Genomic DNA, 27,401 nt, shown 5'->3' with positions numbered 1-27,401 from the left:
GCCTTCTCGTCAATGGCACCATCCCTCCCATCCACAGGGCAGACTTTCCCTTCAATCCAGGGCTTGAAGATTTAAGCCTCCACCAGATTTGGGCCAGGAGATGGCTTCTTACAGAGGAAATTTTTTAAGAGAATAGAACAGTTTTCTTTCTTGGCTTCAAGATGAAAATTGGTGCGTTCTTGCTACTTTATGAGGGAAAAGTACCTTGGAAGCACTTTACTCTTGTCTACATAAACATTAGAGCCCATTTCCCCCTCCTCCCCAAGTCTTCCAATCATTTCCAAAGTAAAAGTGTATTTAATAACAGTACTTAATGAAACAGCTTTTGTTAAGATATGAAAATGGATTACAAAAGCTGAAAAGTCATTTAGAAACACATTACAGGGACCACCTTGGTCACCTGTATCCTTTGAAAACTCCCCACATTGAAAACACTTCCACAAAACAAGTGGCAAGGGGCAAGAGACAGGGCTGGAAGGGCGAGGAAGCAAAACACAGTGAGCATCACCCTTCCCGGGAGGAAAGAATCTGCCAGCAGCCTTTGGACTGTTAATTGAGAGATATGTCCAGCTTTCTCCTAGGTGAGAAAGCCTCTGAGATTCCAGCAATGAGGGCCTGAGGCTTATGCCTGAGCCCCACCAGACCAAGGGGGAAGATCTATCGAGTCTGTACATCATCAGCTTCTCGCTGACATTATCCTGCATGCTGTATGTATTATACTGTTCATCACTGAAATAGATAGAGCTGTCCTCAACCTGCAGAAAGCTTTCCAAAAAGTGAGGGCTTCATTAACTGTATGCAAAGGGAAAATCCCAATTTTCACTGCTCAAAAGTCAAATTTTCGTACTGCAGAAACAATCCCTCAAAACCCCAATAGCTCAAAGGAGTTATTTGGTTTTTACCATCTCTAACTTGTTTTGCACTGCTTCCTGCACGGTCCAGCTTACTGACCAAGGTAAGGTGATTTTTTTAATCAAGAAGCAGAAAGGCAGAAAGGGGAAGGCTTACATTCTGAGGAAAGAAAGACCTTGTAAATAACATCCTGTGTGTTTTCTGATCCAAGAGTTATCCTGCAGGTGAGCAGACTGAGTCCACGGACCAGTCCATCCAGCAATAACTGGATACTTTCAGTTCCATCAGCACTGAATGGATTGGTGAGAAGGGAAGCAGTTTTGTATTCTTACCAGGATGATCCATTCCATGTTCAGAAGAAGAATAAAAAGTAAAAAGCCAGCCTGGTGTAACTACCATCTGTTTAGTAGTCTGTGGGTGCATTCGCCCCTGTCAGCCCCATTCTTGGACTCTTGGAGCTTCCCCATACCATCCAACATGGACTTGGATAGTGATATCCATAACTTTGGCAAAGGGACTGATGTTGACACTACTCAGGAGTTCCAGCTCCTGCCTGTACTAACTGTTGGAAGCTGTGGTACCGCTATTAACAGCATCAATTGGACACAGAGGAAGTGGATTTTAACCAAAGCCAGGCCCTCGCCCATATTAAAACATGGGAGTGCTGGCAAGAAACTTAAAAGATAGTCTTTTGGGGCTTCAAGTCCTCAGCATGGACAGTCACAACTATATCCCCAGGTTTTTCATGATCTCCAACCCAGGCATCTCCTACTCTGACACCATGTTTTGGAACTATCCAGTGACTTTTAAATTGGCAGGTAACCACACATTTGCTGAGCCAAAGGCCTGAAATTCATTCTCTCTGAGCTGATATCTCAGTCCACCCTTCCTTCTCTCCCTCCCCCTTCTCATTTTTATAATTAAACATCTGAAAATACTGCTTGTTGGGTGGTATTTTCAGTTTCAGTCATTGCTGGCTCCAGCATAGGAAAACTCCTCTTCTCTTCTGAATACACATCATTTGTATTCTTCTGTGTGAACTGTTTTCTGTACTGCTTGGATATTTTTAATGATATTTTTATTTGTATTTTCAATGCAGTGCAAGAGCTCAATCGATACAGCCTGCGTGAGTATGTTTTGCTACATAAACACAATTATTTTTGTTATATACACCCACCCTGTGTAAGAAATGACATTGTAGGCTCACAAAACTGTAATGCTTCCCATATGCTGAACTAACTAGCTGTCTCAATGGATCAAACATAAATATTGATGCAACATGTGCCATTTTACAAATTAATCATGTACAGAGCACGCTGGTTATGACAGTTTCATCTACACTGCCAATTTTTTGTCCATAATATCCAGTGTCCATTCATACCTCCAGAGATGGACCACATGAAACAGGAATGTACATATGTGAGCAACTGACATTTAGATCTGAGGGTAAGAGAATTCTTATTTCTTTGTTTTAAACACAACCACCCTTGTGGAGGATTACGGGTGTCTGTACAGGAAGGTGAGCCTAGATGCCTAATCAAGGAGTTCATCTGTAAGTTACTTCTATTTCTGTTCCACAACAAAATTTATGTGATCGACTGGAGTCCATGTAGAAGTTAGTTCAGCAAATATCCCCCTGTCACTTCCCGAGCCTTCAGATTTTCTCTGAATCAGAGCAGCTCTGCTGAACAGGAGATAGGCACTGCCTATTTTCAATTAGCATTATCTTATCTGCATTAGATACGCAATTACACTTGCCCACTGTGTTTTGATCCCTTAGCAGTTCATGGAGATGCTAGACACAATTATTTTTGATAACTTCAAGTATAGAGCTTGAAGGGTATGTGTCAAAACCCCCATGTTCTGGCAGCAGAGCAGGCTATATGAGCGAACATGCAAATTATACAAAGCCTTTTCCCATCCCAGGAACTCCTTTGCTTCTGTTCTTTGGTCACTTTCTGTAGCTACTCCTTCCTGATCCTTCCAAACCAGCCTCATCTGAATTGACAGCTCTGACCTGATTCCACCCTGCCTTGGCCCTGGTTCATACAAATGTCAACAGGCTGCAGATACCAAAGGATCAGAAATTGAAAAAAAAGGCAATTATACAACAGGTTTCTATAGTTCAAACAATTCTTCTGGATTTTGTGCACATACACTAAATAATTTAGCAAAGTACAGTGCTAAGCCAAGTTGTTGTATGGAGACAAGCTAACCAGTCTGGAACATCTTGTACCACAGTTTGTAACGCAAGAACACGCGGGAAAATACTCAAGTGAAGAGGCAAAGCCAGAACTGCATGCATCAATCAAATGTAAAAAGTGGGTACAGAGTAAGTAGAAAACTGTTTGCCAGCAACAGGTCCAGTAGACAACTGCAATTTATCCTCTGCCACCTGTGGCCCTCTCCTGACACTTGGCCTATCCAATCTGCAAAAACTATTTTTCCAAATGTGTCCATTTTCAAGTTTGTGCTCCCCTTTTATGCTGTACAACAACCTATTTTGGAGGAAAGTCATTCTATAGTATTTCTGTTGTGCCACAACAGCCTAATGTGCAGCTTGTCATAACTGAACGGACTGTGGACTCACCAGCAAGTTAAAAGTAGCCGTGACATGACAAAACATTCATGAGAAAACGGTAGTTAGAGCCAAAACATTGTCACCTCTTAAATTGTCAAATCCCAGCAAAGATTCTAGCCCGGTTCCGCTACACAGGAGGTCTCTCTTTTCAAAGAGACCTCAGATTACAGCCTAAAGTACAATCTGTAGTCCCCACTGGAAAGTTCTCATGCTATCAAGAGTCTCAGACTAATCCTCCTTTGAGAAAAGCCAGCACAAAGTCATGTGCGTCATCGCAGCCAGCTGAGCAGCTTGTCTTCTCCCCACACCACTGCTGTGTGACATCTGACACCTTCTGCAGCTCTGCTGCTGCCAGCAGTTTTCTATTAACATCAGCAGCACAAACAGAGAGAAGAACCGTAAGAGGTTAGAAAGCGCACAGCTTCCATGAATGTTGACTCATGAAATGTACATCAAACAGTCTTGAGGAAGAACAAAACCCTCAGGGAATCTTCTCTCTCTGAAAGCCACTTGCTACCTGAAGAGAATATGAGAACGTAACAGCACTCTGAGCTGCAGGTTGTGCTGCCCTGCCCTGTCTGCACCATGGCACGATGTCTACGCTAGAGAAAGCGAACTGTGGAAGCAGGCAAGAGAGAGAGGCTGCAAAGCCTACACGAACACTCACCCTCCTCCTCCTCAGATGAATCAGACTGCTTTTGTTTTCCAGACTGCTACAGGTTTTCTGTCTCTGAAAAATCGCAGGAGAAAAGAAATCCTCCTTGCTAGAAGGCTACACGAATTTTAAGAAGAAAAGGTCAAAGACCTATATAAACATTGAGCAAGGCATCTTGTTTGCTAAGAAGATGGTAAAGATAAGTGCATTTGTTGCTACTCTACAACGTTTCTTCTAAATGGATAACACTCCTTTCAATTTTCAAAACCAACTCCTGAAGCTCTTGCATAGCTTTTATTCTGTCCTCATTCTGGCAAACTTCTACCACGATCAAGAATGAAATGTTCAGCCTCAAAAACAACTCTAATATAAACAAGGATGGGATAAAAGTGAATGAAGACCTTATAATCTGTCTCAAAGACAAGAAGTAAGTTTATAAAAAGTCCAGGTGACTTAGGAACCCCCATGCTAAATTTAAGGCTGACTTTGCTCTCTGGTGCTTCTACGCATGACCAAAGTATTGACCAAGTTTACTCACTCCAGCTGCCTTCAGGTTTAAGTGATAAATACAGGGATGCTGCTGCTTGTGATGATTTTGCTTCAGCGATAGTGAGGCTGACACCAAAACGCTTTTCACACTGTTTAGACTGGAGCTCGTAATAAGTTCACAAAGTACAATTGAAGGAAAACTCTCCTCCCTTAGTGCCAAAATGCAGTTAGAGTATTTTGAAGGTTCAAAGAATCTTTTCCTGCTTACCTTCTCAAAACCCCTCTCTCCTTGCAAAAATTGTCTTTTTCTTTGCAATGTTCATCTACATCCATTCATCATGCCACAACGATGCACGAGTTTCATTTAGGAGCATCTACTGCTGAAGGGAAAACAGCTATTACACTGCCTGGACTAGATGTTTGCAGGCAAGGGTTACTGCTAATTTGTCTGTTACACTGGCAATTTGTCATTCCTGCCTTTGAGAGCCTTTAACTAGAAGGATTACACAAGAAAATAAATAACAGTAATACCACCCTCTGATTTCAGCACTTATTCTTTTCTCCAGGCCCCCTGCAATGCTTGTTGCCAGGCTTTGTCTACACTGGGTGAAGAAATGAGGAGAAGAGTAATTAAATGAATATGGTGATTAAATTGGTTTAATAGGCAGCTAGTTACACAAGTATCTGTGGCAAAGGGGGTACACAGTCACATATGGCAATTCTCAGTGCTAAGCTGCATATAAGGCAGAAGAGTATTATAAATGAGTTCACAAGGCTTTCAAATCTGCTCGGCTTGAATTGATCATTTCGCATTTTCTCTCAGCCAGATGCAAATGGACTGAATGTTCTGCAGCTGTCATCACCTCTCTGCACAGTTAAAGGCAGTTGCCCCCGACTTAGAGCGCAATTTGGTTTTCATGATGTACCTCCAAAGCTCTGTGCTCATAAAGGTTTTCATTTGGAGGGGAGCAGGCTACTGCTCCTCACTGGAAGAAGAAAACGTACATTGCCACATAATGTCTGATTTACCATTTGTGGCGGATCTGAATGTCTGGAGCAGTAAAGCTGGCCAGCACAGCGCAATGGTCAATGGCACACAGCTGGAGGTGCACAGCTGGCCTCACTACTAAAGGTTATTAATGGATTTTTTAGGGTTTTTTTAGATACAGCTGAAAACAGGGAAAAATTAAGTAACTTGGGATGCACCGTGAACCTGGCTCTATGCAAAGCACTTTGTATAAAAGACCACATAAGGAATCAAACTCCTGCTGGCTCCACAGCAACTTGCTGTAGAGATTCTTCATTTCATTAAATTAGAAGGACTGAATTAAACACGCCTCTTCAGCAGCGTTTGGCAGGGAACAGAGCGAAGTGTCTCCTGCAGCAGTGCAAAATTCAATCCAAAGATTTTTCAGTTATCTCGTCGCACTGCTATTAGTAAAGCTGCACTGTGACCCCAAAGCCTCTCTTATACCCAGGTGAGTATCCTGTTCCATTGATCTCCCTACCTGGAAGGCTCAAAGACATAAAAATTGGTAGTTCTCAATCACTGCTCACGCAAATCAAAAATAATACCAAATTTGGCGTGCCTTGTGCCTCCAGGGCAAACCAGCGTATCTACTGTGAATTTAGTGGAAGTAAAGGGTGATACTAGAAAGTTGTTCTGGTGGATCCAACAGGCTGGTTAATACAGAAAAGAGGAACTCCTGGCAGAGGACACAATTCTAGACGAGGATAAACTTAGAGGAAGAACTGCCAGGAAGAATCCAGCACTGGCAAGTTTGCAGTAGCCAACTCAACTGTCTTTCCCATCACTAACATGTGTGCAGCAAACTTTGAATACACACTACATGATGAGGAGAAGGAAAAACCACCACGTGTCTGCCCTGTCATAGTGTCCATGACAAATGACTTGAATTCAACTGCAACACATTGCTAGCAGCATCCATTCTGATTGACTTCCTGTAATTTATGATCTTTAAATAAACATTTCCTTCTCTCCCTTCCCTTGTCCAAAGCTTAAATCTCCAGTTAAGCATCTACACAACTCCACTTAATTCTCAAGGAATCTGAAACACCAGCTCTAAGGGATGGCCTCCCTAAGCATTCAACGTGCTGCACTATGAACTGTCTCACTGCAAACCAGCAAACCATGAAGAGCTGTATTATAAAGATCTCCCACACCTGATTTTGGTTCCATATGTTATTTGTCTAGAGAGAAATAATCATCATTGCAATGGTTATAGGCCATCACACCTTCACTCCAGGAAAAGGGAATCAAAGCTAAAGACTCCTGAACAGAGTCCTCTTCATTGCAAGGAGGTCCTCCTCATGCATGGAGGTTTAAAACCTTGCTTGTGGGAGGAAAGGAACCTTTTCTTACTGCAAGGGAAACAGTTTTGATGGGCCCCTACAGTAACTCACCTTGCCATTATTTAGTAATACAGTCAACAAAAATCACACAGGGGAAGCTACTGGCTCATGCAGCTGCAGGAGCCAAGGAGAAACTGGTATTGAAAAGCTTCCTCAGGATTTCTGGACAAGAAGCAGGTAGACCTGAAAAGCATCATGATGCTGGCAATGTAACACTTATAACAGGCTTGTGACAATTTGTAATCCAGTTTGCAGCGTCAGTGTTTTTTACAGGGATTCCTCTAACAGCCAGAATGGAGCAGTTAAGCAAGCCAGATTTCCACTCCCATCTGCTCCCCTCACAGAAGTCCCTTCCCACCCAAGCCATCTGATGACTACACACAAGCAAATGTGATCACTGAACGTTCCCAGCTGTTCTGTAATAATCTCATACCTCGGGCATTTATCATAATCCTTAGACCAAGACACAGGGCTGTGGAGCACTTACAACGGGTCTTATAACAGAGGGTTGCCCTCTCACCTCAGAGCCAGCCTCCCAGCCACCCACACGGATGCCTGTTCTTCTAGGATACACACGGCTGCCCCAGACTACACGTAACACTAGAAATAAAACAAGAGAAAGTTACTCCACCTGGCACTTGCCATGTACACAGAGGTCAGTCTCGTAAGGCCCACACGGAGTGCCATCGAGGACTCTGTCTGCCACGAGCACAGGGGAATCCTTCCCCAACGGAGAGCAGAAGAGCTCACATGGCTTATCTGGAAAAAAAAAAAAAAAACCACAAAAGCAACTGGTTTTAGGAACAGAAAAAAAAAAGTGTTTGAGGCAATGGTGATGCCGTCTCTACATGAAAGGATTTGAAAAGGTGTCTCTTGATATTCTTGTCTTTGAGGGAAGATAAGCCTTTTAATTTAGGGCTGTCATTTCCCCACTCTAGAATATCTCTATTCAAAGGGTTACTTTGATGAGATTTGTCTTTTAAGACACAGAAAACCATTTAGTGAGTACAATTCCACGGATCTGTGAATGGAAGATCTCTGTTACATGAAACATCCAGCAGCCTGGTATGAATAACCAAGTCACTGTGTGAGCGTCTCAGGCAAAATCCAGGCTACAGACAGAGATTTTAGAACAAGTTCTCCAGTCCATTTCTGCTCTTGATGAACTGACTTCTTGCATGAGTTTGCCAGTAAGAACACTTGTTTACATAAATTTAAAGCATTCTTGCATACATACTACCTACTGCTTCCTTAAACTGATATTTGTGGTCCTACAAACACTTCTGTCAGCAAATCACGCTGCTAGAATATCTACCAAAAACCCCCAAATTCGTTATACATCGGTAGAGAAAAGTTGCATTTTGGCAGCTATAATGTTGGCTATTATCTTTTAGAAATAGCTTGTTTAGTCTTCAGCTGGCCAAAAACCAGCATATTCCCTTTCTGTGGCTGAATGAATTTCCCAGCGCAATATGCTAGTAATTTTGGCAGCACTGATCAGAGAAGATCACTGAATCATCCATTTTTTTGCCCTCTCCTGTTTACAGGACCCTCAGCAATGCATAGTTCCTGACTGGAAATGGAGAAAGGGGCGAAACAGCTCACCCCTGGAGAAAACTGAGTTTGCTATGACTGCATTGTGTGTAGCTCTGCATTGTGCATTCACCCAGCAAGACTATTTGGGGAAGGGGGCAGAGGGGAACAACAAGCAAAACCAGCCTGTCTCCTATGGCATCCAAAGGAATTGTGCTCTTGAGGGGTCTGCTATGGGAATGGAAATGCTGTTTGTACGCTTGTCCTGGCGTCAGACCTAATTTGTCAGGAAAGGGCTTATCCGATGTCTGGTTTTCTGGTATCAGTTTCAACACCACACTCCTCTGTTCAAGCATGTCTTTAAGATGACCAAATGAAACCAGCCTTCTCTGTTTTTTCAGCAGAGTGCAGCAAAAGATGTTTGTTCCTGCAGAAAGGACATTATTACAATCCTTTTTCATATCCCCCCATCATCTGGTTGAACAGTAGCTGAACAGCAAGATCCAGCAAAGGAAGCATTAAAGGAATGCAAGTAGGATAGGCAATCATGCTGAAATGTCCAGAATTGACACACTTCAAAAAAGTCACAGGGAATCCTTCGTTTTTTCAGTTCCAAATTAATTAGAACTTTCTGATGTTTAAACCCCCATTCCCAAAGACCTGCCTGTTCAGACTGGGAATCGAGTTAAGGAACTTAACCCCCAGCATTACAGTAAGATGAGTAAAGAACTGACAGCTCTGTATCTTCTGTTAAGAAGGCTAAAAGAACAGAAGGACAGCACCAAGAACAACTAATTGTAGTTCATCTTTCAGGTGCAGCTAAGGCGAACATCCTGTAGCCTTCTCACCAACAGACGGGAGTCTTGCAGATGAAATCAAGATGGGTTGAGAAGCTTTTTGCAGCAAGGAATTACAGAGGAAGATGAAAAATCTTACCATCAACGATGACAGCTGTCAGGAGACTTTTTTTCTTGTTGGTGTATCTGTCGTGGGCCTGGCACTGTTGGTCCCTGAAGCTTGGAACACCTTTAGGGCAGGGTAGGTTCTCACACACAGTGTGCTCCACGCTGGCTCCCCGGCAGTTCTTCCCGCCTGGCCCCGGGCTATCGCAGGAAAGACAAACCAGTTTAACAGCACAGTGACTCACAGGCACACTGTCGCCTGAGTTTCCCTGTCCAAGACAACCCTTGAAATAGCAGGAAGGAGCCTTCCTCTCAGATGTTCCTTGCTGGAGGTCAAATCCTGCTCTCAGTGGCTCTGACAGAAAATTTTTCAAGCTCCATTCTGGATCTATAATTGGCTTATTGTGACAGATGCTCTGGAGTACTTCAGAAGGATGTTCTTTTATATTATCCCATACACAGAACAATGAATAAGGGCTGCCTACACATTGCACACCTCAGACAAGAGGTAATCCCAACTGCTGTTCACCTTTGGGCACTTAGCAGCCTTCTGAGAATATACAGAGTGTTTAACTGTTTGTGTTCTGGTTGTGAACCAAGGGATGTGACCGATTTTACATCACTGACCTAAATTTCTTCTTTAACTTCAACAGTCATTCATTCCTGTTCTGACCCATTTTCAGCTGCAGCAGGCAAACAACTGATAAAGAGTGGAGAGAATGTGTGAGTGGGCATTTGTGTTCACCAGCAGTTTCAGAACAGGACTTAAAGTAAGGCACTCCCAAACTTTGGGTTTTGCTGTGACATCAGGCCTGATTAACTGATGGGGACTTGTGAGGGTTAGGCTTTGGAAGCTGCACTGAGCACAACACCTGAAGTCTAAGTGTTATTTATATTTGCACAGCCAGGAGGTACAGAAGATAATGTGTGGTTCCATCACAAATACCCAAGTTAAGTATTTCTATTCTTAACAGGGACCTAGAGGCACCATGGTGCCATTACTGTGCCCAGGCTCACACCCAATACCCAAGGCAAAGGCAGGCAACGTGGAACGTTTCACCTTTCTCTTCCCACCATTTGCTTTGCCTCCTGCCTCAAATGCTCTTAACAGTGGGGACACGTTTCTTCAGCACATATCCTCTAAGATTCTGTTTTCAGCAGTTTGAAACTGAAATAACATAGAAGTAGCTATAACCTGTACTGTAAGCAGGTGTCCAGAAACAAATCAGTGCAGCAGATAATCTCCATCCACAAAACCCATACCATTTTACACATTTGTTTTTTAAACATGCAGGAAAGGCCACTAACTAATCCAAGATCAGAATTAAGAACCTCCAAAATCTATTTATTCTTATTTTTTATTCCTCAGAGAAGGAGGAAAACTCAAACTCCCAACTATAGCCTATATTTTCTTTGCAAAACAAACCAAACTAAAACACAAACAAAAAACCCAAAGTCAACAAAAGACTTAGCAACTCTAACAGATAATTTCTTGAGCTTCTTGCTGATATTCTCCTGTAATCAGCAAAGATGGATAAAGTCATGTTCTTACTTTTCTTTAACAGATGTCTATAAAAGGTAACTCCAGCCAAATTCCAGTTTTTAGCACTTCATTCCAAAAGCCTCTTCCCCCCTCCCCTCCCAGAAGAGCAATGAACATCAGGTTATATTGCTCAGCTAATTAGAAACCAAGGCTCTCACTGTATATCACTTGTGTCAGTGGTCCTAGCAGGAGTTGCCCTGTTCATTCACATGCTGGCTGTAGGACTGGGTCTGATTTCCTAGCTGTGCTGGACTTGATGGATTCAGCATTTGGTGCAACAGAAACATTTGATTCTGCATAGAAGAGCTTTATGCCAAATTTCAGCCTAGATCAAGTTTTTACAGTAGCTCCATAAATCCCAGAAAAAGTGTTTTGGTTTTTTTTAATGGAAATGATGATCTCCAATGACACTGTAACATCTCAGAAAGTCAGCAGAAGAACAGCCTGAACAAACGCCTGCTTGCGCTGCTAACTCCTCTCCTCTGCTATGAGCACGTGCAAGGCAGCAGATGTGCTGAGACTGAAGCAGAAATCTTCTGGGAGGATTGTGTCTGCTGCCTAAGGCTGGATGAGACAGACACTCAGTCCAGATGACTAGAAGCATGATACAGGCTTCTTCCCACGTGAACCCTGCACTCACATAGATACACAAACTTCAGTTCCAGCAACATCTCTTTGGCCACTAAATGTAAGTGACTCAGTGCATGTTTGTGTGTACAAGCACAGGGAAAAAACCCAACAAAACAAAAAAGAAAGCTGTTAGAATAACCAAAGAGTAACAGCGCTCTCTCTCAAGTAGGGTATCAAGATGATGGCCATGGAACAGGAGACACAGCCAAACTCCTCTTTGCTGTGCTCATCAGCAGTTGCTTTGGCTTTAATCTTAACTTGTGAGTTTGCCAATGCAGACTGCAAGCACACAGCTCTCACTATTGGTAATAATGGGCACTGGCAATAATAAGGTAATAGCCAAATCCATTAGGAGACAGACTTCCCGAGCCACCCACCACTCCCCGTCAGCAGAAGCTACAGGAACAACGTGCCTTTTGGCTGCATTCCTCTGCTCAGCTCTTCAGCAGCCTGCCTTGTCTTCCCTTTCTAATTAAGGAGTAAAATGAACGGCCTCCTCCTGATGTAGTGTTTCCAAAAATTAAAGAGCTGGATGCACTCATCTCATCAGCCACAAGACAACAGAGCATCCTACCAATCTGAGGGATGATTCTGCTCCCAGTAATCCAACACAAAACAATATAGCCAACAAGACCTTCCCAACTCTGCTCCCCCCTCTCCACCAGCACCATACTTTGGTGGTATGTTGCTGGTTTCTACTAGACTAACTCTAAGAAAACACTAGTAGAATGCACAGCGCCTATTCAAGGGGTTCATGAGCAAGCAGATAAGCAGGCATGGACAGGCAGCCAGAGAAATGGACAAGGCATAGCTCTGCCACGCTGATTATGTTCTGCACTGTTACTGTTTGGGCAGGGAATGCAGAATTACTGACACTAATATTTACTTAACTGACTTCTGTAACAGTATTTCAGTATTATAGGCCTCTTGTCACGGTTAAACAGGATGCTGAGGGTTTTCATCATGCCAGATGAAGGAAAACAATGACGGTCACTCTCTGTGGTCTCCCACACTCACCTAGCACTCATTCATATGCCTTTCTTTCCCTGCTTCAGTCCATGTTTGTGGCTTCATCCTTGAGTCCCTTCCACCTCTCCAAACGCTGAGGCCAAGACTTTGGGCATCATTTCTACCTGATTCTGCAAAAGAATCTGAAGGGAAAGATCCCTGTAATCCCAGGTCCCAAGCCTTGTATAAGATGGGCTCTAGCACTGCCTGGGATTTCCAATAAACAGCCTAATTCAAGCCCACCCTGACACATGCCTGAAGCAGTGACTGCGAGATCTCCTGGCAGACAATTTCCCGGCCATCTTCCACTGAATCTGTGCTGAGAGAATCCACCCACTAATGGAGCAGAAGAAATCAAAGCCCATCTATACTCCTGTGACCCTCTTACAAGAGGAGACTGGAGAAGGGGTGGAGATTTCATTCTGACGTTCTGTTTAAGCCAGTGGTTTTCTCTTCAGTCTCACGGTACAACAGTAGTCCAAAGCCTAGACAAGAGCACAAGGCAGTACAACCCAAAATTCTGCATGTGCAAACTGGCTCATGACACACTGCCTACAACCGTTTGGAGGTAACGCGTGCAAACACTCACAGAAATTACAGAGAGGAAAAAGCAAACCAAACAGTGAAAGCAACTGGTTGAAAAATACTGATAGTCCCACAGGCTCAAAAGTCAGCTGGCAGGAGCAGAGATTCCAGTTAGAAAAAAAAAATCCCAAGACCAAATATATATAAAATAAAAGATAAATCCCTTAGCCGATATTTTTGGACAGTGAATAAACCAGCTGCAGAAGAAGTGGGCTGACGCCAGGAATCTGAAGCAAAAGAAGATCACGTGTGTATCCCCAGCCAAGAATGCATATGAGCAAGAGAATTTTAAAATCAGTGTGCATTCTTGGAGGGAGCATTTCCTGTAATTTAAGGAACGATGATGAATGGATTTAGGTTCGGTCAGCACTGTGGTTAAAGAGACTTTTTGTAGCTGACAGCAAAGAAACCAGTTCAGTCCCTTGTTCAGGAAAATGAGTTGGTAAAAATCAAGCCTGGACATACAGACATGCAATTGCAATTCAGCGCTATTTAAGGAGAGGAATAAACAAAAAATATCCTTTCACATGAATACAGCTCAACAGCAGCCAGCATGTGCCCATCCATCATCTAGGCATGTCCTCAAAGTGAATATGTTGCTAGCTAGAATTTTGGTTCTTATTTAAAAAGAAAATTTTCCTGTGCTTTGTCTGTGGAGAAAACCTTAAAATACGAATAAAGTTTGAGATACACAACTTAGAGGGCTGCTCTCAAGATTGTGAGCACCGTCATTCATTTTAGAAGTTGCAACACAAACAGGGGTGGTCAGTTACCACCGTGGTAACCTCTTCAGGCCTCCCATAAGAAGACTTCCAGATGTGCCTCAATTGACTTGAGGTCATGTTATCAGTAGATAACATCACTTCCATTTCTTCCTGAATCAGAAAAAAATCCAAGCCCAAGCAGACAGCATAGAATTATTTGTAGTCACTGTGCAGAAGCTAAACAGCACCCACTGCACTCTGTGTGAGGGAAAACTTTCCTTTTCATATGCAGCACGTCCTGATGTACAGAATATCTGAAGGTGCTTTACCAGCACACCTACATGACAGTACGACCACTGTCAGCTGCTCTATCGCTTCCCAAAAGCCCAGCGCCAGCACTCTGCAAAGCTGATCTCTAAGACATATTGGCTCAGTTTGGTCTGTAGGTACAGATCAACTTCTCATTTACTGCAGCACTGGACAGGAAACACAGCATCAATTTTTCTGCCAAATTACACATCTTTAATTCAATTGTATCTAACTTTGAATAATTGCAATGAGCCACTTCCAATGGTTACACCTCAAGCCACTTCCACAGAACCTACTGAGTCACTCCAGGGCTTTGACCTGGTCCTTGCTGCCTGTGAACAAGAAAACTCTCGTGGCTTCTGCACAGCTCTGCTCTCCAGTTCTTCCCTGCACTCTTGCAGCAAGGAGTGTCTAAGTGCTACATGCAAAAAGAAATCAGCGTGATGTGAAAACTTACGGGGGATTGTCGCATTTCCGCTGTCTGAATCGCACTCCTGTGCCACACGTCCGGCTGCACATGCTCCACTGACTCCACACGCTCCAATCTCCATCAACATGCTCAGGGATGGGAGTTTTACTGACACACTCCCCAGCTCGGCACCACTGAAATGCAACTGTGTTAGCACAGGCTGGAAAGAAGCCCCGATCTTGCAAACATTTCTGCACGCGTGGACTTATAAGGATGTCTGAGAGATTACAACAAGCCCATGTTTAAGTTTCTTGAGATTCACGGCTTCAGTGAGATGGAAGTGGGAGGAAAAGAAACACAGAAATTTCAGTGTCACCCTCAATGAACCCCTGAAGGGAGTTCTGTCATGAAAAAGAATAATCACTGAATCGAGCCCCTTGCTTTATAAAGCAGATAATTATCTAAGTGCTAAGACTTAAAGCCACACTCTTCACAGAAATCGAGTCCAAGAAATTATACCCCAAAGCAACATCTTCATCAGCAGTATTCCCAGTACATACAAAATAATTGAGATATTTTGGACCTGACTTGGCTAAAGCCCCAAAAAACCTTTGATTCTATTAAGTTGCACTGGCTCCTGACCAAGCAGCAAACTTGGCCCATTCTCCTGCTCTGTCCAGGATGTGATACAGTAAGCACTGCTAAGCGGTCTTAGGAAAGAATCACCAGGACTCCTGTAGTTAGAAAAACATATATCTAAAAATCTTTTGTCATGCTTTCCAGGACCCAGCTTTTCTTGTCATTGTTTATCTTTATTTGCAAGCAAAGAAAAGGTCTCTAATCTTTGATTTTAGCAACAAACTTTTTCATTTTACTCTTTCTTACCTCCCCAGCCATACAACATACAAAAATATTAGAATCCAAAGCCAGTAAGTAGGGATCTGGCAGCTACCAAACCAGTCAAGTTCCTTTGTAGCCTAACAAGTCATCAGGCACACTGGGAGAATTAACCACGTACATTTATGAACCACATACCTCCTATCACAGCCCATCTCAGAGGTTAAACATATTTGCCTAAATCAACCTCTGTTAATACTGTAGGTCAGCTGGGAGGCAGCAGCTGAGCCTCAGTAACTCTCACCCTTACGGCATTGAAGCCAGTTACTGGACCAGTGATTTTCACTAATCTGAGAGTCTATTTTGTGCTTCTTGTAACAATTTTCTACATTGACCTGGATTCTGGAAAGTTGATATATGCCTTAGTCATCTGAGCACATATATACATCACTGAATTTCAACCTAACACATTTTGAGCTTTTACAAACTACAAAGTTTTTCAGTAGCCTCTTTTTTCTTTCCCCACCTTTCTCCACACCCCAAATCTAATTCTAAATGCCCTCCACACTTTCTACCTCAAATATAGTCAAGAACACTACTTCTTTAGCTTACTCTGAAAAAACACCTCACTCCTGAACCACCACTGACAGCAATGAACAGAAGTGACAGGAGCGAGCTACCACCTAACTGACTCGCAGGTTACTCAGTCTGTTCACTTAGCAGAGTGCGGCCTGGGGTTCTCCTGCTGTGTTTGCACAGTGCCTGGACCACAAGAACTTGACTGCTGAGTCCTGCAGAGGCTACTGGAATACACCTAACGTAAAATCAGAAAGACTTAACCCAATCTAGCTGTTAATTGAGCAGTTTCAGAACAGAATCAGTAAAAAATATGGGTTTATGGTAAATAGTGAACATCTTGGAAACATTATTCCACACACAATGCTGGAAAAACTGACTGCTACTGAGTGTTCTGATTACCTTGTCTGCGCCACATTCTGTGCCATCCAGAGGGGGGTCCAACTTTGTTTTACAGGATGTATCTCCTTCCACCAGGCACCAGAGCCCAGCACACATCAAATGCTGTAATCACAAAGCAACGAGGTGCAGTTATTACTTTTGGAGATGTCAGCTACCGTTATGGGATACACTGCAAAGCTCAGGCAGTCTTTCTCAAGTGAATACAGAAGCATCTAGTTGGTTTCAGAGCAATTATTTTTTAAGTATAGATTGGCATTGGGGCTGAGAACATAAAAGAGATCGATGGATGCCATTGTCAGGAACAAAACCCACCCAAAACAAGAAGTGCGTTATTTTAATAGATTTATTTTCACAGAATAAAATTGGTCCATTAAAAAAGAATCCTATATGGGAGGCCAAGATGGGTGCTTTGGAACCATGCCATGTGCTTCGGTGTCTGAGCTGCTTAATTACTTGTATTGTTCAAAAAGATACCCAAGTGACGAAGCATGATGAAATGCCGCCAGCTCTGCTGGATCTGGTGGTACCTATACTCAGCCAGCAATGCCTCCCGGGAGAAGATCTTGAGGCAAATGAGAAAGAGGAAAAGATTTCATGGTGTGCCATGCGGCAGAGGAGGAGCTTGGCGACAGGCAGGGCCAAAGTTAGTAGAGGTTTGGTGGTGATAAGTAACTGCTAGAGAACAATGTGGTAGAGAAGGTGAAAAGTGAGATGTGAGGGCAAGGGCAGCAAGAAGTACAGCACATCTCCCTACCAGACTTGAAACACATCCTGGGGATCATTACTCAACACTGCTGCTCTGCTTAGCCAAAGTGTGTTGCCGGGATATTAATGCTGACCACACTTGCGTGATCTGTCAGATCAATAACGTTTTCAGAATTTGAGAAAAAGAACCAGGAAGAGGGGCCTTTACATCGTTAACATTTTCCACAGCATCCACCGTGCTTTGCATTCCATGAAAGTGGATGATTTCAATACAGTGCTACAGATTTGAGCACCAAAAAAAGAAAAAGAAGAGTTACATTTCTTTCCACTATTTATTGTTCAGGTTTCAGTGTAATGGTAAAAAGATGAGAAGCCTGACTCAAGTGCCAGCTGGTCTTGTCAAGATTTATTGCACCTCATTAAATAGTTGAGTCAACATGCTTTAACCTTATGCTTCTTTCGCAATATAATGTAAGACACCGTGGGTGCATGTGGGTTTTGTGTACATGCGTGTTGGTACGTCGATACAGAATAGATGCGTATGGCAGAGGGTGCAGATGAGATAAATCCCAATACCAAGAGTGATGATGTAGAACATACATACTGAAACAAAACAGTTATCGCAGCAGTATCTGCATCCTGTTTTATTTCTACATTTCTTTCTGGGAAGAGGATTTTGCACTATTTAAACCAAAAGAACATTCACAAAAACTAGAAGCAGACAGCACAATTCAGCAACATCTGTATTAACCACAACACAGAAAGTCGTCGTCATAAAAACAAACAACAGCAAATACACCAGGGAAGCCTAAATCAACGAATTTTCAAGACATTTTCCCTGAACTAATAGAGCATATGGGAAAATATCAGACTTTAGGGATTCTGACTAAATGACTGTGACTAATTAGCGGTTTACCCACAGCTCTGAAAGCACTTATGCACCAATCAGCCAAGGACATCACATACTGTTTTACAGACAGGTATACTGAGGCAGAAGAATTGACAAACCAGAGATTTCAGAGCTTACTGAAATATCAATTATCCCACACGACAACTCCTACATTCTCAAAACCCTGCCTTCCCTGAAGAGGACTAAAATCAAAAAGTACATCAATTAACTGTCGAAGTGTGTTACGGAAAGAACACTAACCTAGACAATAAACCATTTAAACTGGAAAAGCTTTTCTCCAAACGCCAAACTTACAGCTTGTTTTCCTAGTTGTAAAGCTACAGTACCCTTGCCCTACTTTAACTCACTGGGATCTAAAGGTGATGATCCTTTATGTTACAACTACACATATGAATGATTATAAAGGATTCAAAACCAGTTAAGATATGTTAAAAGCATGTCACAGACCTAAGTGGAAGGTATCATAGGAGGTTCAGAGATCAGAAACCCTCCAGCCTGATCTCTTGAATGACCCAGACAGAAATTCTGCCCCATGGTTCCAGAAGGAAACCCTTTGCTTCTGCTTTCTGTCAGAAAGATGTCCTGGCTGAAGATGCAATGGAATTCACTACATCCCTGAAGAAGTTGTTCTAGAGACAGATGAGCACCATTGCTAAATATCTGTGCATTATGCAAGACCAGTATTGGTTAAGCTTCAGCTTCAAGTCCCTGGATGGTAAGCTGCATGTAAATTAGTCAGGGTTGAATTCTCCTCTTTGATGTAAACCTGGGAGGAGGAAGGGGGGTAGTGGAAACAGAAAGTCATAAAAATGAATTAGCTTTTTGTACCGGTTTGGTTGCCAACCAGAATTCCTCCGCAGTCCACAAGAACGTGGAAGATGATAAGCCAGCTCACACGCTCAGGTATGAGCCGTGTTCTTGGGGAAGCAATGAGCACAGATAACCTCCAGCACGTGTGTCTGTACCCCCAGAATTACTGAACTGAGCCCAGCCGATGGATACAGCGGGTGCAAATATTCACATACATGTCTCTATGTGCATACATACACATGTATAGACACACATGCACACACACGTATATTTACAGGGAGATAAATAAAGGAAAAATCTCTCTTAGCAACACCAACATTTCTGAAATTTCCCATCTTTGAGGTATGGAAAACATAGGATTTTTATAGTATCCCTGTGTTTGATTCCGAACACTAAATGCAAAGCATATTTCAGGAAACAGTTACAGAAAAATCTGGTAACTGCGCTTCAGCTCTGTGTTCTAGTGCCATACCACTACAAAGCTCACACACTCGTTAGCGGAGTCCCCTGTACTTAATACAGCATTCAGATACCCCAGCAAAAATTAAACCATCAGCTTTGTATGTTCCCAAGATGTTTTATCATGTTAATAACTCATTTCAAAAGAGATCATATATCCTCCTCAGCTACAATAGAAACCCAAACAAAAATCCCCATTAAACAGTCCTATAGCTAACCAGTCACAGTGGCTGACTTTTTAATAGTTAAATAAACAGCTTTGTGGAGAAATATCAAAGTGAGAACTGGCATGACTTGAAAGGAAGTCACTTGTATATGAGTGGCAGTTCAGAGCTTACACTGATACAGAAGAAGCCATCAAAAGAGCTGGATTACTGCTAATTGTAAATCCAGCAAGCAGCTTTTAGAAGGCAGGTCTCTGCCTGTAAAGTCTTCCCTACAGCATTCGAAAAGTGTCAGGATTTTCCAATGACAGATATTCTTCAGTGGAAAAATATTGATTTGTTGAAACTGTCTGTGGGGAAAGGTCCTCTTTGGATTAGCTCCAAGCTTGAAATATTTCCAAGACAAAAATAAAATTTAAAAAAGTGAGACGGTTGTTGAAAAGTAGTATTTCAATAAAAATTTAAGTTTTCTTTTTTAAAAAAATTTGAAATGCTTTTACAACTGAACCATTAAGGAATTTATACTGACAGAAAATGAAATTTAAAAATTGAAAGAAAAATAGGATTTTTATAAAGGTGCTGATTTTAGATCCTCAAAAATGCCTGGAAGATAGGAAAATTTGTCTGTACAGCTGTTAGAAACCAGTCCTGAGAGAGGTCACAGTCTGGAAACTCCCAAGCCAGGAGATATCTGCTCCGCAGGTGAATGATGCTTCTGATTACAGGTATTATAATGGCATCTATTTGAGAAAGGGGCCTTACTGTGCCAAGTGTTTTCTCTTCCTCAAAGAACTTGCAATCTAAACAGAGATTGGGAGCTTGGAGATAAAGGAAGCTTTATCCCTCTGTTAAAGGTGGGAAGATAAGGAACAGAAAGGAATTAATTTGCTCAAAGTCTGTTTGGAGACAAGTGAAAACGCTGCTCAGTGTCACAGTTACAGGCTCACACTGCCTGCTCTGGCTACACGTCAGGGTAAAACCAGAAACAACTCCTGGGACACTCCCAGGAACATGTCTGGCTGCGGGCCTTCCCACCTTTCACAGCTTTTCATACTTTTTCACAAGACATACTGTTTCTGAAGATGGTGTTTACCTTACATGTAACTCCATCCCACACGTGTGCCAGCACAGCCTTGCAGCGTGCAGCGCTATGACCACTCACACGCGGCTCTAGGGAAGCAATCTATTTTAGATTCTTTAACTCAGTGCTGCAGCTGGAAACGAGGAGAAGCCAGAATGAATTCAGCCAGCTCTTTGCCCACAGGCAGCAAGTCTAGAGCCTGATAGTTCCTGGGTTAGCTATTGCATCACCACTATTGCTAAAACCAGCACGACTCTGCCCAATGACCTCATGTGGTCTCAGGGAGAAGAAAGGGCTCACAACACTTCCCCCTCTCAAAGCCTTAGATTATTACCTACAAGGGGGAGCTTCCAAATCTCCAAAGCATAAAGAGAATCCAATGAATAAAGATGTCCTTCCCACCAGGGAACAACTCTACGGAAGCTTGTTCATGCCCTACACGTTTACTCTCTCACCTTGGATTAATCCAAAAAAAGAAACACTTCTTTCTCCTGAGAACGAATTTGTTCCCGCTGCCTATTGCCCACTGGAAAGAGGAACCTCTTATTTCTGGCATCAGAATGAAACAACCATGAGACCAATTTTGCTGTCAAAATGAGGGGATTATGAAGAAGGACTTAGAGTAAATATCCTTAAGGAAGAGAAGCAAAAGACCACATAACACACAGGCATGCGTATAAATAGGCTGGCTTTCAATGTAGCATCAAATATATTTTATTTTGCCAAGGTTTTGGCTTGGCATATAGCAAACCATGAAGGAAAACACACCTATAAACAGAATCCTAATTAACACCTATTAAGTACAATAAACACACAACTTACACTCGCTTTCCTGTTCAAAACACTATGTATGCATTCTTGAAGCCTCACAGCATGCTTCTGAGGAGGAATTCTTTACACAACAAGGTGAGAAGAACAATGTCCCCAATTTCCACACTGCTGCTGTCTTTAATTTTGGGTGCATAAGCAATGCATCACAAGGGACAGGAGCACTGTTGTTTGCCACTGCTATTAGACGGAGCTTCTTGCTGCTGAAAACTAGATGAAAAGTGCTTAAAATCAGAATCCTGTAAAACTGGATAGGATTTTTGAAAAGGAGCCATGTGCTGCCCCAGACAAGATACCTGTGAAGCTTGGTACATGTATCAGTGGCCAGCTGCTGACCCTTTCTCTAGAGCTGATATTGCAATGGACAAGCGGTGGGTCCAACGGAGGAAGTATCTGTCTGTCTGTCGAAATGACAAACCTGATCCAAAGGTCACAGGAAGGTTTGAGGAAGAATCACAAGGACTATCCTAGAATATTCAGGCAATGGTTGTCTATTTAACAAAACAGGGCAACAATCCCACTAGTTCAAAATGTGCAATTTCATCCATTAACAACAAAGAACGGATTTCTTTACTGTTGGACAGAAAGCACCTCAGCCAGTATTATAAAAAATAATCATATAATCTGATAATCTTATAATCTTCTTAGATGCAACTAGAAAAGGCTTCTTAAAAAACATTTCCCTGTTTTCACTACCTGGTGATCGCCTTGTTTCTTCAGAACATACAGAAACACATGTGCACATTATGGTTTTGAGATGAACAGGACCAATAACCTGCCTGCTTGGAGCCAACAAACAAATTTAGAGTTGATTCCCCTTTACATTTGTTTTTTCATCAACATAACTCCATTAACTCAATGAACGGCCTCTTCACCAATACTTGTGTGAGTGGAACATCACCAAGATCAGACACAAGTGTATAAAATCAAAAAGATTGTTTTAACTCTTGTGGAAATGGCCCTTGCCAGTTAAACAACTCTTAAGGAAATGATCCTTGAGAGTTAACTGCTTCCCAGAGCTACTCTTTTCCTTGTAGAACAGCACAAAAAATTTAATATTGTCATTTCCGACATTTGTTTATGTTCTGTATCAGAGAAAACAAAACAAACTGAACCCAGCAAACAGGAAGGATGTCACGCTGGGTTTGGTCCTCTGAGCTAGGTGGCCTGATACGCATTACTCCAACTACCAACATATGGATCCTATATGAAACGTGCCCTTATAAAGATGGAGTGATACCAAGAGCTTTTCTAATCTACAATTAAAACATAAGAATGTTTCCCCTTCGTCTTTCAGGAAGAAAGACAAAATAAGTCAGCTTCCAAAACAGTAACTCACCATGACATACTGCTCACCACAGACCCATTTGGATGTCTAAGGTCTGAATGAAATTAACTGGTTACAATTTTCAGTCAAACAACCTCTCTAACAGCAGATGAAAGCTGAAGGATTAGAAAAATCCAGAGCTCTCGTGTTTTGACAATGTGAGCAAAAGCAAAACCAGGCTATTCAAGAGCTGCCCAAAACACACTTACAGACAGGAAGATGAGCCCTGACCTCTCTAGAGCGGATGCAGCAGGGATCTTTTGCCAAGCGTGCCATCATCTCCCATAGTAAAACTGCTCCTAGGGCTCTATGAATGGCTCTGTGGGATAGATGGTAAGAGATAGACAAACATAAAAATTCTTCTTTTGAGAGGGGTTTGGCCTACTGCAAGCTCTTCACCCTTTCCTGTGAGGAAGTTAAACTGGAATTAATTACTTTTACACTGGAAATGTGCAATGCAGTATTTGGAAATTGTTCCAATCTGGGGGAGATACAAGAAAGCAGTATTCTGAGAAGCGAAGAGTGGTTTGGGATGCCTGACTGGAAATACTTCAAGGAGGGCAACCTTTCAAAGCTGGCAGAAGCTCAGCGCTTCTGGAAAACCACATAGCTTCTCTGGGACTCAAACTCAGATGGTAAAAAACGGACACGTTCAAATCCATTACTTCATTTGAAAATTTAGGCCATGAGTGAACCTCCTGAACGTGCATCAGGATGAAAGATAAACTGACAAAAGCAGCAAAGGCAGGGACAGTGCACAGAAATGCCAACGTGAGGGGCCAGTAATGAAGCTAGTCACAAGGGGTTCAGTAAACAAGAACAGATTCTGCCAGAGAAGCAGTGGAAGACTCCTGCACTGCCAGATAAGGCACAAGTGAGTAGAAACACCTTTTTTTTTTTTTTTTTAACTGTACATTGGGAAGCAAACAATGACACAGGAAAACACTGTCTCTAGTTTTAGCAATTTCTGGTGCTCTCAAGGCAAACTGTATTCTCCACTGTCTAAAGTATTCATCAGCACCAGTTCTATGGTACAAAACACTGACACAGAGTTACTCCTTTGCATTAAACATTAGAAATTTTTGACTTATTACCAATTTCTGCCTCAGTATGCTTAAAAGAGCCATAGCTAATGAACTCTGTCACAACCACGGCAGCTATATTAGCATCATATTGTACACACCGTGTGTAAAGTGCTGCTCTGAGGTTCATACTAGATGTCACCCATCAAGAAAAGGCTCATGAGTTCGCAGTATTATGCTGTAATCTAGCTCACAAATTATCTGCCCATGAAGGTCGGGCAAGAGCTTCAGGCAAGTTTCATAATCAGCCTGACTGCTCCCATCTAACATCGTGTTTGCAACTTAGAGCCCAAAATTCTGACCTTGCACTTTGCAACATCCATCTCATACTGTCTCCACTGAGAGTAATGTTCACTCCATAACTCCCAGTGAACTCCTCAGACCTTAACACCTGACTGTAGGATATGAAAAGTATTGATTTTTTAAACAACAGGCAGTGTTGTCCATTAAAAAAAACCAAACCACACACCAAAGAAACTGGGAAATTAAAAGAATGAAATCACAGATCGTGTTTCTTGGCCACGAGAAAAGAGAAGAAAGGGACAGTAAAATAAATATAGATATGTACGCACGCTGTTCAGATGTGGTTGTAAAGATTATGGGAGTTTTCTCTTGAAGTGTTTTGCAGATGGGAAGTTCCCAGAAGGCCAATGGGAGAGGTCTGAATGCCCTTCAAGCTTGTTATACTCTATTTTCAGGCTGATACTCAATTGTATTTTGGCTAATTTTGTTAAGTTCAAACTTCAGCTCTAGATGCCACATCACAAGGCTCCACTAATTCTTTCTCCCTCCCCTTGTGTCTTAATAAGAAATGTAGGGTTGCCAGGCCCAAGTGCTTGATTCTCAATAGGCACTCTGTATTATTTTTAAGAGTTTATTATTTTTATATTCTTAAATTTCCACATTGTATTTTTATAATTTTATTTTCGTTCCCCTCTCTCTTTTTATTTTTCTTTAAACCACTGCACCAGAATGTGTTTTGACCATCTTCCAAACTGAAACACGTACAAAAATTTCTGAAGCATTCCAATAATTGTAAACTGGGCTGTGCTGCCCAGGCAGGAACTCTGCTTCTCTCTCTCTCTTTCTCTCTCTTAAACAAAAAGTATTTCCACTGAAAATAAAGAGAAAAAGGTCCTTTTGCAACATACAGAAGCAGTGAAATAGGACACTTCAGTTTCATATGAAACAGGCAATGTGAAAATAGTCTGAATTTTAACAACCTACATTAGGAAAACTATAAACTACAGTATGGCAATTAAGTAAATTGTTACCTTTACTTCTAAAAAATAAAATCTCATTTTATTTGAGAATTGCCAGGCTTCTATCGTGCAAACCTCAAGAAAACCAAACCCATCCTCTTCTAGCTTTATTATTATTATTATATTTACACAGAAGCTAAAGTGTGTAATGGAAAATTATGTGGACAAAGTCCCTGGTTGTACAGAAAATTACAATGTAACCTATTATTTTCAGGATAAATCAGCTCTCCATCTAATTACCATGTTCTTGTAAATATTCTATACATTACTAAATAATAGGGCTTACTGTCATTGTCTGGATCTTGCAAATGAACCTGCAAACAAAAACCAGACAGAGGCCCATTGATTCCCATGCATGGAGCCCAAGAATCCACTCCGCCAGTCTCTTTGCAAGATCAAGACCACAGCGAGACCCACAATTGCTTAATTATATTCACCACCATACCATCAAATATGAAAACTGAACGATACATAAAATCTACTTGATTATGACAACTGTTGCTCTTCCTTTACTTTTTTTTCTGGTTCCTCTGCTTTTCCATTTCAGCCCAGAAAGCCAGTCAGTCTCCTTTGTCTTACAATCAACTTTGCCCCCTTGTTCTGTGCTGCTGCTCCATAGCTTGTAGATACTGGGAGATACCTACATTTGTTAAAAAAAACCTTGAACTTAAGAGACCACAGTAGAGCCAATCTTAGCTGTTTCCATTTTTCTAAAACAGTGTCATGTCAAAATTCATATTCCCAGTTACATCTGAGTTGGCAGTGTCCCTTTTTCAGAAAAAAATCTCTTTATAGCAATGCTAATCTCTTTCCACATGCCATTTTAGCCCAAGCACAGTTTTGACTCAAAACAATACTGAAAGATAACGGTTATGTAAAAACCCGCAAAAATATGTTAATAATAAATAAGTCAAAAGGCATATAAAACAAAAAGCCAAACACTGGGTACAAGAGATAGAAATCACATTTTTTTCCATAAATATAATTTCAGTGCAAAAGCCTCTGCTCGTAGGCATGCCAGTCTGAAAAATAAACCCAGTGTTCTGATTAAACGCACGGTGTATTTTCATGTGAGGTTCTGAACAACGCGTTTTTACGCATTTCTGGTGGAGAAACATCATCTCTGCTCTGTGAGAGATTCAGCATCAACCATCGGTGCTATTCCTCTCACTGACAGCAGTGCTGAATAAAGGAGACTCCAAAGAGCAAGTTATCTCCCTCAAAATAAAGATCATTGTGCAAACTCTTGGGTGGAGCAAAAGCTCTTCCAGCACTGCAAGGGGCACGACTGTACAGCCTTCCACCTGAAAACCAGAAGCACGGCTGGTATGACAGAAGCACATTTGTCTGTCCTGATAGATAAGTGTTCTCACTGATCGCATGCACCATGTGAAAGCACTTTCGATCCCTTTGCATATTACCGGAGAAAACTGTGTAACTCAGATGTGAAAGGGGAACTACTGGAAGGTCTGAGATATTCATTAGCATATGTGAAATCATCTCACTTGAAAACTTCTACTTTCTTACTCAGTTCCTCAGATCAAAACTAATTCTTCCATAGAGCCATGAAAACATTTACCTTCCAGATGCTGCGCAAGGACTCACCCACCTAATACTCAGGTTAAAGTTAATCCCAAACCAGCCACCCTTGATGTATCTCAAACCAATAAAATGATGACCAGAGCACGCACCAAAATGGACTTGCATTCCCTCAAGGGGCTGGCAGATAATCTTGCCATTTATTGTTCATACAATACTACAATAGAAGTGGTACTTTTCAAATAAATAGAAGTTGATTGTTCCCTGCCTAACAAGCATCCAGCCTAAAAACCTGATTATTCCACAGCTCCTTAAAAAGGTGATGTGCACTGGTAAATCTTACCTAACATTGATGTTAGAGAGCCAGATCCTAAATTACACATCCTGGAGGTCACAGATTACAATAGGCTACGATTAAGCTGATTATCATATCATAGTGTTAACTAGTTCATTTTTTAAATTTTAGTATATTAAAATGTAGATGCAGTGTCCAAGAAATTAAAAAGGAACATCAAGAGGTATAGTTTATGGAAAATTGAGCCTACCTCATATGTCTTCATTTTTGTTCTGCAAATTTGGAGCAGAATAGCTGCCGGATAGCTTGTTTGGCTACAATTCTGAGGGCTACTAGTTTGTACTAGGGCATCTGAATTACCATTAAAAACAAACACGGAAGAAGAATTTTGCAGACGCAATCTGAAATATCCTGATGAGGTTGAATATTCATGGATTAATGATCTAGCTGGACCATGGTCTGAAGTCCAGACACTGACAAGCATTTAGGCACCTGACTCTCTCTGAAGGCAAAGGATATTACATTCCTTTAAAAATTTGGGCTTTAAGGGA

General features: G+C 41.9%; 1 protein-coding gene across 1 annotated transcript in view; it reads right to left on the bottom strand.

Annotated features, from left to right (window-relative positions):
* The window catches only part of ADAMTS17 (ADAM metallopeptidase with thrombospondin type 1 motif, 17), a 107,681-nt gene that overhangs the window by 57,129 nt on the left and 23,151 nt on the right, over window positions 1-27,401 (bottom strand). Inside the window, exons 4-7 of the mRNA XM_010085437.1 lie at window positions 16,389-16,490; window positions 14,622-14,767; window positions 9,420-9,586; window positions 7,582-7,709 (exon numbers count right to left, since the gene is read on the bottom strand). Coding sequence (XP_010083739.1) covers window positions 7,582-7,709; window positions 9,420-9,586; window positions 14,622-14,767; window positions 16,389-16,490 — 543 coding nt within the window. The remainder of the gene's footprint in view (window positions 1-7,581; window positions 7,710-9,419; window positions 9,587-14,621; window positions 14,768-16,388; window positions 16,491-27,401) is intronic.

This window comes from Pterocles gutturalis, unplaced genomic scaffold (assembly GCF_000699245.1).
Source record: "Pterocles gutturalis isolate BGI_N339 unplaced genomic scaffold, ASM69924v1 scaffold450, whole genome shotgun sequence".
NCBI lineage: Eukaryota > Metazoa > Chordata > Aves > Pterocliformes > Pteroclidae > Pterocles > Pterocles gutturalis.
This window is presented reverse-complemented; position numbering and strand designations above follow the sequence as displayed.